Consider the following 14,900-nt stretch of genomic DNA (forward strand, 5'->3'; position numbering starts at 1 on the left):
ATGTGCATACTAGAATAGCTGGAGATCAATACAAACAGTTGCTGTGAGAAGAAACAAGGAGATTCTCCATCATTCACATCTTTATAACTTATTATACAACAAGTTGAAGCAGTCACTGCTGGACTTTGAATTGATTTAGTTTGTGTATACTTTCAGTCGAAACACAGTGGGAAGCTTTAATTTCTCCAGATGTCCTGTGCTATGTCCACACTCTGTTAACCTCAGGAATAAGCGCTACACTCCATTGTGTAACCTGCTGTGATGTCATGTAAAAAGTCCAAAGTTACAGGTAACCTTTCAGAAACATCCACAGGATCCCCGTGTGTTTTTCTGAGGTTGATTTTAGGAGCCATTTGTCCGTGTTTGTCATAGACTCACAAGTGCCCTATTTGTAGTAGAAAGCCAGTGATAAACATTCCACGTCTGCAGGTATGCAAGTGTCCACATGACATCAATTTCGTCATCTGCAGTCTGCAGACAATTCCAAGGACCTTGGCGTGAAGCCCAGAATCTGTGCCCACGTGGTGACTACACTTTGCAGTATTATGCAGGGAATACATAGATATGACCAACATATGGAGCAGAGTCCTCCCAGTGGACTCCCGCAGGCAGGAAAAGTTGTATATTAGCAGCAACTATGCATCTTTTTTGTCCACAAAAGTCTGTGTGCATGTAAGGAAGTATAATCAAGGCTGTAGTGGAATTGTGTGCATATTTGCTGTCAAAGTCGACATAAATCTGTGCACAGGGGGGCAGAAACCATGAATTAGACTTATTGTGCCAACTTGTTTCCTGTGATGTGCAGTACTGCTGTTTATAGATATTACTACTGTAAACAAACCATTAACATCACCAGAAAACAGCTGTTAGCTGTCCTTTAGGGTTGTAGGATTTACAAAATCCTGTCAGCAAGTGTTAGCATGAGCAGGTTCTGATCTCCTGCTTGATTCATGGATACATTTTTGAATCAACGAAACTTAATTCATTTCTATTCCATTAACTAGTCAACCCTAAAACATGTAATTTTTATATTTGAAATTTCTGCAAAGCCTCCAGGTCAAACAGATTTGCACTAAATTGCACTTGAAAATGGCTCCCATCCCTCTGCACTTCCTGTCCCACTCACTATCATTTAGGCCTTCCCCATTAGTCCTGATTACACCCCCCAGTCACCGGTAATTGAGCGTCTTGCTCTTTTTGGTTTGGTTTGGTCTGGACGTCTCTCAGTGGTTTTGTTATCAGCATCTTGTGTCGGCTTTCTCACATCCAACCTCTGTTTCCTCTGCAAACGCTGCAGCTGGATTTCAAAGACAAGATTGCAGGTTCCATCGGAGACAAATCGAGTGGTGCCAAAGATATAGTATGAATCTGGCTGTGTGTTTTATAGTGTGCACTCATGCAGCGTGAATTGTTTATTGGATAGCAGCTGTCAAATATCGTCTTTGATTTAGCTGGATACGCTCAGATGTTGCAGTAAGTGTGTGTGTGTGTATTATTGAATCTCTGTGTATAATCTCAGTAGGTTTGTCAGCTTTAAAGCTAATCTGAGGCACTGAAGCGGTGCTAAGGGCAGGTGCAGCCGCCGTCATTATGCAAATGCCTGCTTTGTGTGTTGTAGTACTGTCAAAACAAACACACACACACATGCAGGTCTTGAGTTTTTTTGGCAGCTGGTTTAGAGGAGTGTGAGAGCCACTTTTGCTGCACTTGATTTCATTCCTTTCAAACTCTCAAAGCTTCCAAAGCTGCTGCCAATTACCACCACTTAACTTAACCTCAGCCTCTGAGCGAATAAACATGGAAATAAGCTCCGTCAGTGGAATAAACTGCAGCACTCTCACCTCACACTCACGCTGGCTGATTAGCATATCCAGGCTGAAGTGAGCGTCTGTTTTTACAACTGTCACATCCTCGTTAAACGGACCCCCATCGTGGGGTCATTCCTGTGCCACCCACTCGGCCTCTCTGAGTGTGTCTGTCTGTGTGGGTTTAGTGTTGATTTGACACCGAGCTGTTGAAACCACACAGGAGATGCACAAACAAACATACATGGGGCGTCTCGCCCACACAAGCTCCGTGTTAAAGCAGAAGATTCTGTTTTTAACTGGATTTTACCTGCCAAGGAATGAGAAATCTACCAAAATGTGACAAACATTTCATTCAGTGCTTCTAAAATCTTTTATGTTTTACTTGAAGGATGTTTTCAAGTTGGATAGAATCTAACTAGATACAATCCACTTTAAAATCTTTTAATATTTCTTTAATTCTATTCTTTTTTAAATAATGTCTTGTTATTATATGGCTTTGTGGAACAGTTTCATTGTGTTTTACTACCTATACTATATAGGAGCATGAAATCTTGAAACTTGGAAGAGGTTTTGACTAAAGCCTGACTGATACTGGATTTTTCAGGCCTGTATTGCTCTTTGGGAGTATAAATTCTGATGCTGATATTGTTTATGAATATTTTAGAATTGAAATGGACAGGGAAAAGGATGGGGTCATTGCTTATTAACTTTCCAGCAATGTATTTCACAGAATACTTAGCAAATGACCACGAAGACTGTTCAGTGGTGATGAAATACTCTGCTACATGTGCTGCAAACAGTGTTCGGAGTGTCAAACAATGGTTGGAGTCGCTTTGCGAGACAAAAGTATGGGACAGTGCTGTTTTTAAATTATCACAAGCACTTTTTTATATATTATGTTGTGTAACAACATTTTCATGTTGCTGTATATTGGACAACATATATGTCAATACCGATACAGAGAGTCCTTGACTTAAGTTGGAGTTCCGTTCCTACAGCGTGACATTTTCGCCATAAGATGGAACTAGCATGACGTGCATCACGATAACAGTCAGTTCTTCGGAAAAGTCATGAATATTGTACTACCAGCATATGTAAACAAAGCCGTCTTCCTCTTAGTGTCGCTTGATAAAGTATTTGTCCGTTCCGCCTGCCAACTATTTCCACGAAGCGTAGCCAGTTCCAATGTAACGACAAAACGCCGTAGGATGTCATAAACCGAGGACCCCTTCAGTACCAGTTTCAACACCATAGATCGAGGACATCGTAAACAGAGGACCCCTTGTATACGTCCGACAGTTTATCAGCTGATAATATTGGTCAGGTTCTAGTTTTTTACTGTTAAAAAATAGTTCAAATGAAAACTGTTGGCTTCAAAGGTGCTCTGATCACTACATGTGGAACTCCTTTTACCTCCATTGCTCAAAATAAGGCCTAACAAAACCACCAGTCTGTGTTAGATTTACATGGTGTAAATGAGTACATGTATGTGTTATCATTTGGATGAACCAACTCAAAAAATTCTTAACTGTAAGTGCTTTAGCAGTTGTAATTTTCTTCAATTTCCACCCATAGTTGTATTATATATAGTTTAAAAAATATCACAGAAAAGGCTTTAATTCTTTAGACTAAGCTTCTCTCCAGGCTACCGAGGAAGATACCGAGAGTGAAGGACTTTGGGTTTATATTGCTGAAATGGTTTCTACCTTTTGTTTTTATCCCATTTGGGAGCTTATTAAGCTATTATCTGCAGCCCTAATAAGCTACTTGCTGGACTCTTTTGTTCTCTACAATCTATTGTAACTGAAGAGAGGTGGAGTTAGACTGCTGAACAGCTATACAGGTAGAAACCAGTAAGACCAGGTGTTCAATGAGCTTAATGAAACTCATACTGGAGGAAACTTCATCAGCCTTTGAGGAATGTTAAATGAGGATATATTTCTTCTACCCGTGTGTGTTTGTGCAGTAAACTTGTTGTACAATAGAGCCCTCAGTTGCAGTATCGCTTCTTTTCATACAATAGAAATGCAGTGCACACTGAGTGTATTTTTTGTTTTACTCCATCAGAAATCTAGACAGATTCCCACCAGTGGGTCTGTGGTTGCTTTTTGACAGATATGTGTTTTTGTAGAAGTTGAAGCCAAACACAGGTGAGCTGGAAGAGACCCAACGGATGCTTTATTAATGCTTCCACAGGCTGGTTGGTATTTAATCAAAGGGAGCGGTTGCTTTGCTATGTGTGTTTGAGACAGAAATCCCCGACCATGTCATCTGGTCAGAAACTCACTTAATCACATGATGCAGTGAAAAGAACTGAGCAATCACAGCTGCTGTTGCTAGGCAACCAAACAAACCCAAACCCCCAATCTTTAATTCAAATGGCACGAAAACCTTCGTTCACCCTGAAGGTTGTTTTTCGTCCACGTGAAGGCTGCTGACCAACGGAAACACCGGCAGCAGTGGACAAAATAATAGAAACTCAACACTAAATAATGCAGCCTTATGCAGCTGCCCTGCAACCAAAGCTCCCTGTGTCGGCTGTTTTCTTAAGAACTGATCCTATAAAACGCAAAATGATGTTCTTGTTATTTTGTCCACCCTTTATTCTCGCAATAATTACATTTATTTCTTTGTCACCTTTCAAAACTGGAGTAACAAAGTGCTTTATAAAGAAAGGCAACTGTACAACATTAAAACAGGCATCAATAACACTTAAACAAGGGCATTCTATAATATTATACACATACCAAACATGCATACACTGTGCTCACTTGTTGCATGAGGAAGTCATGTGTTACATTAACAATTAGCTTCTTCATTGGAGAAATGACTCAACAGTTTTCATGAGAATTTGTTCCGGGAACCTTAAACTTGGAAAAATGTGACCTTTGAAAATGAAAACAAAATTTCAAATATATTCTGAAAAATCAAAGAGAACCCAAATGTGCTTTTAAAGCAACAAATTAAGCCGCTTTGACTCAATTATTCTGTTTAAACTTCGCCGGGGAGATGTTGATGCAGCCAGAGGAAATTCTAGTTTTTATTTGTGAAAGCAGACATCAGCCCGAGGACACAAAACATTACAGTTAATTTTATGAGGAGATAGCAAGAGGGAACATCTTTGAATATGATTAAAGCAGAAGATTTGAACACAACCCGTTTACAGATGTGAACACAAAAATGCTAAAAACAGAACACACTGCTTGATTTGTGTGCGTTATACCTGCTGGTGCGTCATTTCCTTCGTCAATAAGCAGCGAAAACCCAACACATCGCTGAGGTGTCGAAGCCTCTGCATACATTTTTTCTGTCGGGATAGAGAGAATTATTTAGGTAGATGTCAAAGTTCTGCAAGTGGGCTGGTAGCTGTGATCTGTGAAACCTCCTGAGAGGGTGAAAGTATGTGTGGGCGAACGCTGACACTGGGAACCACACACCAGTACAGATACAGACACACACATGCTGACACAACATGTTATTATGAGCAAAGATTCCACAAGACCCAACGGATAGAAAGTCAAATGACAAACAGCTTTCGGCATCGAAGCTCGTGTGGTCACATTAGAGTCGGATAAATCAGAGTTACAACATGCCGGGGCCAATATTAGGTTGTTGTGAAATGTTAGATATCAGGCGCTGGTGTTGTTCATAACAGTGTGGAGGAGCTTCAGAGCAGAGAAGCAGGATTTATTCGTTGAATACTGTATTTATAAATGATTTAACCCACTGAGACCAGAGCACTTTTTGGGCATTTTTTGCTGTTGTCATGTTTTTACTCACTATGGACTCATTTTTCACAAGTCCTATGGAAGCAGCACAACCATTGCTAGCGGTGGAGAGAACTCAAATATATCTTTTGTGCAGTACAGCGAAGTTACAATGTCCTAAATCCTAAAAAACCCAAAGACCTGGAAGAAATATGTAAATCACATGTTTTTAATAATGCAAAAAGGAAATGGCAACTCTACATGTTTTCTTACTCAGATTTTTAATTTGTTTTTAAACTAGTTTCCTGTCTGTTGTGTGTAAACACAGCCTGCAGTTCATCCACGTTCTGTTGAAAAGTCCCTGAATGTTAAATCACTGGACTTTTAGTCACAGCTGAGTCACTGATGGCTCTACGATTAGGCTGAGGAATGCAAAATTTTAGTTTTTTTTTTTTTACATGATCTAGCTAATATAAATGGTTTATTGGTATCTTTTAAAAATGTGACATGTAGAATGAACTGATTTTGTTGAAAAATCACAAGTTGAAGCTTAGGTTTAAGATTTTCCCTTCATGTCACAGTAGAATAAGTTAAGGACCACTGAAAAGTTACAAAGTCAACAATTCTTTGTTTTTTCAGTTTGTGGATCTGTTAAAAGATATTAAATGGTATAGCTTGGTGATTTTTTTTTTTTTTACAGAGAACATCCCCTTTTAAACCTACTGGTTGGATTTGGGGTTTCAATTCTTGGCTCTGATAAAGGATATTAAAAGGTATCATTTTAATGATTTTGTTAAAGATAACATCCCTTTTTAAACCCACTGGTGGATTTTGGGGTTCAGCGGATTCATCTTTTGAAGAATAATTACTGTTAATTACAACTTAGGGATTATATTTATAGATTTACCCATAATTTTGATCAGTAAGAGGAATACCATTGTCATCAAATTGATAAATATCACCTGGAAACACAAGTGCATCACTAAAATGAAGTCAAACAGGCTACAGATACAGATAACAATCCGACAGGTAGTGCCTAAAACCTCAGGTTGGTCAAACATATCTGGAAGGGGGAAAGTAAAATTCCCACCCACAATTTCTGACGTAAAGTTCAGGTTCAGCTTTGACCTTCCATACTTGGCAGTGCAGTACTAAATTGTCTGCACATTTTGGTGCACTTAGGTGATGTTTTATCTCCAAGGAAGGTTTTGTAGACAGATGGCTAAACTCTGAACTACCTTATGTGATAAACCAGAACTATCTGATTAAATTAGTGTAAATGTGTGTTATGTCAGTGTGGATGAAGGCAAAGCTTTACATGAGTCAGGTTATTTTTGCAGACCTTGTCTTGGTGGACTTAACAGACCTACAGTCAGTCTAGATTACGTCGAGACTTTACCTCCCTTTATTCTGTTTCAGAAGACAAAAATAAGGTTCGGTTCAAAACACTAAATACTGACATGAAAATCTGGCTTTGATTTAAAAATATCAGCCTCGGTATCAGTCTTCAGAGGCTCCTATCAGTGAAATCCTGCTTTCGACATGTAGAGCTCCTGCTCACAAACGCTCCCTCCCTCGAGCTGCCTCCCTCCCTCCCTCTTTTTGTCTCACACACACACAACAGCAGCAGCTCTGTGATGGGAGGAAGTGTTTGTTCAGAGGGCTGCTGGCTGACCGGCCCTGAGCTGCTGCTGTTGCAGAGCAGGAGGTGACAGTGGCCTGGATGGACTGAGGTGAAGCCAGACAGGCAGAGCAGGAGCTGATCACACTTTGAGGCAGGTAGGAGATTCAGTGTACAGCTGCAGTGCTGGCTGTGGCCACTTGCCTGTTTTTAGATGTATTTTGTTCTGATGATCCATAGATTCCTGTTCATGTGGTGGCTCTGTGTGGGTGTCATGTACACTTTAGCTTTTGCGTCAATCTTATCTTGAGAGCTGTCAAGGAAACTGGCAGATGATTGAAATTACTGAATTCTAAAAGTGGAAATTACTTTTTTTTTTTTTTTTAGTGCAAAACATTGAATTTCTTCGCTCCTATTGTTGCTAAAGTCAAGTTTTTCTGGTTATTTACTGCACAAACATATGATAAACAGCATGATCTGAAGCAAAGAGCCTGCAACTAATGATGGTTTAGTCATTTCCTTGAGAAAATGTAGGGATGTTGTAACTACATGAGCAGTTTCTTCAACTCCTACACAACTAGAACACCCTGGAAAACACTCATTTGTTGCTACCTCATGGATTCTACTGAACATCTTTGACAGATCAGTGATTTGTAATGATTAAGGAATACTTAATGATGTTTTTCCAGGAATTTCTAGTTGTAATACAATTAAACCTAACTGAGTGGACTGGGTAGAATGTCAGATAATCACTGAATGATGTTCCTGTGCTAAGCTCTTGTCCCCACAGCTTTTAAATAGCAAGTGCTTTCAGTATTTTTACCGCCCTGAGAGGTGTGGCTAGGGCGCATCTCAGCAGGACGGCACTGGCGTTTATGATGGGGTATCTCACTCAAACATATTTTCTGACGGCTTGATGCTATTTAAGCTGCAGCTATTACAGGGAATTCAGGGCAACAGGAGAGCGGTTGAGTCACCAAAGAGAAGTTTGGGGCCCGATATATTAAAGAAAGACTCTGGGGTTAGAGGGGTGTTTCCTGCAGGTTTATTTTTAGGGGTCTGTGGCATTCGGAGAGGGGCATAGTCTGGATTCCTACTGTTGTGAAGTTTTCAGCTGTATCACCTCCGAACGACAACATATGTCGCGGTCGCCAACAGCTGTTTCTCGGGGCAGAGGTCACGGACATGACAGCAGGGGCAGCGCTGCAGTTTCAGCTCAATTATTGACCTGAAGTCAGTTGGCGTCTTCAGGCCCTAACAAGACTCAGACAGTTTGGAGTTTAAACTGAGTAGATTTAGTGTAGCAGCAGCAAGTATGTAAATACAGTAACAAATATTCTGATAGAGGATGGAGTTAGTAGTTGCTTTAGTTCTTAAGGATTGGTTGTCAGCAGTGTCAGATTCAAGAGGATTCAAGAAATTTATTGTCAAACAAAACAAAATGAATTCTTATTTTGCTGGCCCTCCTCAAACAAATGACCTCAATATATAAAAATGTATAAAAAGTAAAGCAGTTACTAAACAAGAAAAACACTGAGCACAGTACTCCACCAAGGCTGTTCAATTATTTTGTCATTTGACGGCCGAAATGCAGAAATCACAGCACCATAAAATGTGGCCATTTAATAAAGATGTACCCACAAACAAAATTAGCGCGTGTTTTGCATGTGTATGTTCTGTACGGATACCAAATCGCGGGTGGAGGGAATTGATGGGACTCAAACAAACACTCCCACAATTTAATCAATTGTTCCTTGTCAGGGTTCTCACCAGGACTTTTTTTGCAGCGTAACGGCAGGTCCTCCCGCACGCGCATGTGCAATAGCCTTCATTAAATCAATGAGCGTCACGCAGATGCTCCATATGCTCGTGATTTAGGTCACTATTTACAATACATGGCATCACGGAAACAACCGAGACATGCTAATTGTAACCCCGAGATTGGAAGCCCCTCTTAGTTTTAGACAGGATCGGGTCAATCGACAGGAAAGTACGGCTGAGGTGGGGAGACATAAATTAACCTGGATAGGCACCCACTCGATAAAAACAAACGCACATGGCGTTATCTGTCAAAATAACAGCGTAGCAGCCCTAATCACAGCATAATCTTTTAAACTGACAGCGTAACGGGCCTGAAATGCGCTGGCGAGAACCCTGCTTGTATCATTTCTCACAGTCAAGTCCCGATTTGTAGTACGATGGCAATCATGTGATTGTCAGCAGGCAGCTGACGTAGCTTTGGTTTGTATCTTGTAATGATACGGAAATCTTTAACAAATCTGTGGATCCAGACTATAAGCTGCCAAAATCTAATCACTTGGTCCTTGTCATTTCTGACCTTCCCTGAAAATTTCATCCAAATCCATTGGTCCGTTTTTAAATAATGTTGCTAACAAACAGACAGATGAGCAGACAAATCAACTCCTTGGCCTCCTTGACCAAGTAATGAATAAGCAAACTTAAGCAGACTTCAACTGACAGCTGCAGTGGTCATGAAGTGCACTGTGGATTGGTAAACCAGGTTTGCTATGAGTAACTATTACAATGATAAAGTGAAATACAGTAATACAAAGTTATTATTTATTGTGATGATGTGGGAATTAGTCATTTATAATCAGGCAATAATAGCCATGGATAGTTATGTGATAAATTATGTAAAAAGTAAATTTTCTGGCTATGGAAGACAGTAGTGGCAGTAAAGCTGTGAATGCAATTATATGTGATCATGTCATTAATTGCTATGTAGTTATGTCATTAATTATATCTTGGTAACAAGTGCATCTTATAGAAGATGTTGATAGTTGATTGTGTTTAAGTGTTTATTGCAGCGAAGCACATATGAAATAAAAGAACTGCACAGCTTTACCTTTCTACCGATGTTAGTTACTTCTCTGCGTGAAATAGAATAATTAGATTTTACAACAAATTAAATCTGAGTTACAACCTGCATGCAGCTGTTTGTCTATCTTATAGATTTGTTACTGTTTATGCAACGCAGTCATTGTATCCGTAGATATATCTATGTAGTATGTTAATGTTATGTTGTATTTATGCTTATTGCATTTTTCTGAAGTAATGTCATTATGACTGAATAGTAATATTTTTACAAATTTCCTCAACCATTTTCACGCTTTTGCATCTTGATTTAAAAATAATTTCATGACATCGACCTACTTTATATCAAAATAAACAGAACTTGCGCTTTTCTATGATGCTAGGTGCTTTTTTGTGTTAAATAGTAATTTGGGTTTGAATTGACACCAAATTTCTGCAACATTGCCCAACATGACATTGCGTCCAACATCGTATGAAAAATAAACAGTGATGGATTTGCTTTGCAATGACTCGCAAGGGAGGAAAGGCAAACATTTACCTCTGCAAGTAGGCTACTGTGTGTGAAGGGATCAGTGAATGAAATAGTTGCATTTATTTCGATTCTGCACAAAGCACAGTTTCTAAAGTCATAGTATCACATTCAGGTTTCAAACAATCTGCTCTACAGATTTCTGAAATGATGTCTCTACTGCCAAGATTTTATGGTCAGAGACGTGCAAATATCTCAATTTCATAGTGCAAAATAAGTTTTTCCTTAAAATCAAGGCGAGTTTCTGCAACTAAAATGCATAATTGTGCACTAATCATACAGAAAATGGGGGGAATTTGCTTGAGTTAGCAAGGTTTTTGTGAAACAAAAGCTTGATTTGAACCCGAACAAAACTAATTCACTGCACGTCAACAGTTAAATAGAATCCAATATGATGCTAGAAGGCTTTTTCCATCAATGTTGCTGGTGTTATTAAACTGGTGACTGCAAATGTTAGATTGACATCAGTGACATGCATCATCAGGTGTTGATTTCTTGGGATTAATAGTTAAAAGAATTGTTATATCAAATGATGGAAGAAAAGGCTGCAAACAAGCACAATACAGAAAGTATTTCTAGTTCTTATGTCCAAGATAAGAGCTTTTACATTAAGGTTGTAAAATTACACTGGAAATAATTCAGGAAGTTTCGAGGGTTTAAAATATAGTCGTGAAAGTAACTACTATTCATACAGCTGTGGGTACAACTGATAAAAGCATGATAGCAGATGTAACTAAGACTCATGTTAGGGGCTGTAAATAGTAGCAATGTTGTAGGTGTAACTAATATGAAAGTGGATATTACTAAATGCGTCATGGGTGTAAGTACTATAAATGTAGCGGTGGTTCTATCTACAGATAAAGGAGTAGCAGCAGTGGATGTAATATCAGTAGAGGAGGCCACTTTGCCTCAGTTAATTTGGATTTACAGTTTTATTGGCGTACTGAATTTGCCTCAGGTATGTGCAGCCAGTAGACGTCGACATATTTTAATAGAAGCAGATGTAAATGAGTTTTTACTTCAGCTTCCCACCTCACAGCCGGAAACTTCCCGACTGGAGAATCACGGTGGGAGTTGTAGGTCAAGCTATATTTAGTCGGTGCATATTAAGTGTAATCATGTCATTAATCTTAAGTGAACAGGACCCTCCTGCTTGCAGAAGCGTTTCTAAAGACGCACTTCGTATGTATTTTGACGCCACTGCTCTGCGGTTCCTCTGCTTTGAGGTTATATTTGAGCTGCTGTATTTTCAAAAAGGGGGTTTGTTGTAAGAGAATTAGTCTCAGTGTGCTGTAAATCTGCTCTGCCGTGTAATGAATGTCATTCTAAGAAGATTTAGCACCTCTTTAACCTTTGTGCATGGTGCATAATGTCCATTTTACAGACAATTCTTCCGTTAATTGCTCTGCTGAAAGGACCACTTCTGCAGATTTGGTACAGTGTGACTCTATATGTAACTCAGGAGAGCTGTACTGTGCCGTATTGATATCATTGATGCAGGATCCTGCATGTTTGCTCATCGACGACAGCAGCACTTTTATCACACAATCACCCACCTGATGTGACTCCGCTTGACGACTTGTTTTGTGTGGTTTACTTTATGACTACATGCGCCAGCCGGCAGATTTGTGTATAATGGGTCACATGGTCTCCAAACAAAGCCTGTCTGCCTATCAAATCCTCTCACAGGCCAGTGACAGCTCAGCAGTCTGCTCAGGTTGCCAGGGCTGCTGTCATAGCAACCGAGAGTCGCTATAGATGGTTGACCTCCCCGTAGCTCCAGTGACGAGCGTGCGCTCGCTTTGAATGGTGTTTTGGGCGTGTTACCATGTGGCCAAATTACTTCCTCAGATTGCACAGCACAGTATGAATGGCCAAGTTTTGTAGAAAGCTTTTCTGCTATTGTTCGACACTAGTAGGGTCTTTGTATCTGACAGAAAGTCAGATTCAGTAATGCGTCTTAGGTCCAAGAGAGGAAATTGCTGAGGTTACAGCTGCTGCCATTCAAAGTTTTAGAAATTCAATCTGTAGATTACTATAAGAAAAACACAAGTAGAAAAACCTAAAATATAAACATAAGTAGAAAGGTATAAGCGTAACATGTAAAAATGTAAATTACACTAGAAAAAATCAATGCAAGTATACAATGTAATAAATAACAATAGCTATATTTGCATTACTGCACCAAGAAGTAGCACATAAATTGAGTTTTGTTTGTTGTACAGCTCTAATATCTCAAATTGTATTGAAATTTGGAAGAGACCCAAAAAACTCTAATCTCATACCATGAGATAAATCTGAAAATTTGATCATCTGTTTTTTTATGCTACTGCTACATCCATCCTTTATTCTTGGAAATATTCTAAATTGAAGGCAAATAATCCAAAATTAAATGTCTGTATTGTGCAATTTAGTGCAAATCCAGATTTAGGTGCAAGATTTTGTTTAATACACATTTAGAGGATAGTCAGAAGTATGCACTTTTCTGTATTTCCTATGGATGCATGCTAACATGAAATAAGTGTTTACATGTAAAGACAGATTTAGTTTTCTATCACAGCTCATTTATTTGTTGGTCCATCTGCATCAAAGGAGCGATTGTTGAAGGACATACTCTTTGTCATTGTTAGTCTTCAGCACCTCTTCTGTCTTGTTAGTACGTTCTGTGCTGCCAACTTTCCTCTCTAGATTTGAAATGCTCATTTCCAGTTTTGTTTTTGTACCGTCAGGAGAAGCATGCAAAACACAGACCAGCGCGTTTCCTCGCATTACACAAATATGCATATTTGAATGGATATGTGCAGTGTCTTACGGCTGTGTGTCTCTCTCTCTCTCTCTCTCTCTAGATTGAGAACATCGATGCCTGCCTCAGTTTCCTGGCAGCCAAAGGAGTCAACATCCAGGGTCTGTCTGCAGAAGGTAAGCTGGACTTCTTTCAACTGAAGAAAAGACAGAGATGTAGCCATGAAACTAGCTCAGGTTAGACTTAGTTACTCAACTAAACTCATGCTATGAAAGACAAGGTGACCAAGTGAAGCTTGATGTATTAAAGAAGTTCTTTAGGCAGAAAACCCGACATAGTTCACATAAACACGTGTAGGCTTGATGAGGAGTGATAACATACACATAAATAATGAACCAGAAACCTCACAGTACTGCTCAATGCTGTTTAGCCTACATTAAAAAAATATGATGCTTATTGACCTCTTATTCATATATTGTTTTCAAAAGGCGTTGAAGAATAATAGTGCTGGTAATAATGCTAATACAAACATCAATGGAGTCAGCAGTCTTCAAGTATTTGCTTGTGACACGACATCTTGCACTCCAAGGAAATGCAAACCAAATAGATCAGAGAGCTAAAGGCAGACTGCAAATTAGGCTGAATGTGATGAATTTGCTGCAAGTTACAGTCTGGTAACTTCTCAACACCAACAAAGGACAAAAGATCTACACAGGTCGTGATTTTTGGTCTTCTAATAAACCATAAAACTGATTGTGATGACTGACCTTTCTGAAGTAAAAGAAAAGTACATCCTGATCATTCCTGTCTCTCTGTCTAAGACAATTTGTAATTATAAGTTGTCAACGTTACTGCTGTTGTTCCACATGCATGAATGAATAAAGACTCTCCTGCAAAGGAGGAAAGACTCCTACAAACAGCTGGAACCAACAAACTAAACTTCAACTCTTGTTAACGTTTCTCAAAATCCTTATTACATTTGTTGTTGGTGAGTCTTGTTAGTCTGACCAGTTCTGTCATCAATGCAGTGAAGTTTTAGTACTTATAGATGTGAAGTTGTATAGCAAAGTGAATCGGAAAGATGTGATTTGATTTGGGCTAATCACTCTCTGACGTTTCTGGACCAATATCGGTGCTGGAATGTAGAAAAAGCCTTCCACGAATTTCACAACTTGAATTACACTTATCAGCCACAACATTAAAACCACCTACACCTACCGCCAAAACAGCTCTGATCATTGTTGCATCAACAGGGGACCTCTGTGGGTGTCCTGTTATGTCTGGTCCTAGGACATTGGCAGTGGATCCCTTGGATCATCTGGGTTCCTGGATGGGGCCTCTATGGAACAGCTTTTACCAATACAAACTGTTTTGGTACAAACATGCAATCTACTACAGATTTAACCCATCTGAGCATTGACGTGTTTGATCTACACCTGGTCAAAAGTGGTCCAAATGCAAAAAGATGCATGCAAATCTCCACCTTTTTACATTTGAATACAGAAAATGATCGTACAAATCAAAAGGAGTCTCTTAAAGCGTTGTAAAGAGTCTTTAGCCTTTGCAGAGCAATCTACTCCAACTTAAGTTCACTGGTTTTGATCTAGACCTGGTCTAATGTGGTCCAGATGCAAAAGTGAAACCAGAGAAATCTCTG

The 14,900-nt window shown here is 39.4% G+C and overlaps 1 protein-coding gene across 8 annotated transcripts in view; it reads left to right on the forward strand.

The window, feature by feature from the left end:
- Nucleotides 1-14,900, forward strand: part of nav2a (neuron navigator 2a) — a 301,077-nt gene that overhangs the window by 192,786 nt on the left and 93,391 nt on the right. For all 8 annotated transcript variants that reach the window (XM_051959975.1, XM_051959995.1, XM_051959978.1 and 5 more), the window contains one exon: nt 13,347-13,419. In XM_051959975.1, the coding sequence (XP_051815935.1) occupies nt 13,347-13,419 (73 nt within the window). The remainder of the gene's footprint in view (nt 1-13,346; nt 13,420-14,900) is intronic.

The sequence above is a fragment of the Acanthochromis polyacanthus genome, chromosome 2 (assembly GCF_021347895.1).
Source record: "Acanthochromis polyacanthus isolate Apoly-LR-REF ecotype Palm Island chromosome 2, KAUST_Apoly_ChrSc, whole genome shotgun sequence".
Classification (NCBI taxonomy): domain Eukaryota; kingdom Metazoa; phylum Chordata; class Actinopteri; family Pomacentridae; genus Acanthochromis; species Acanthochromis polyacanthus.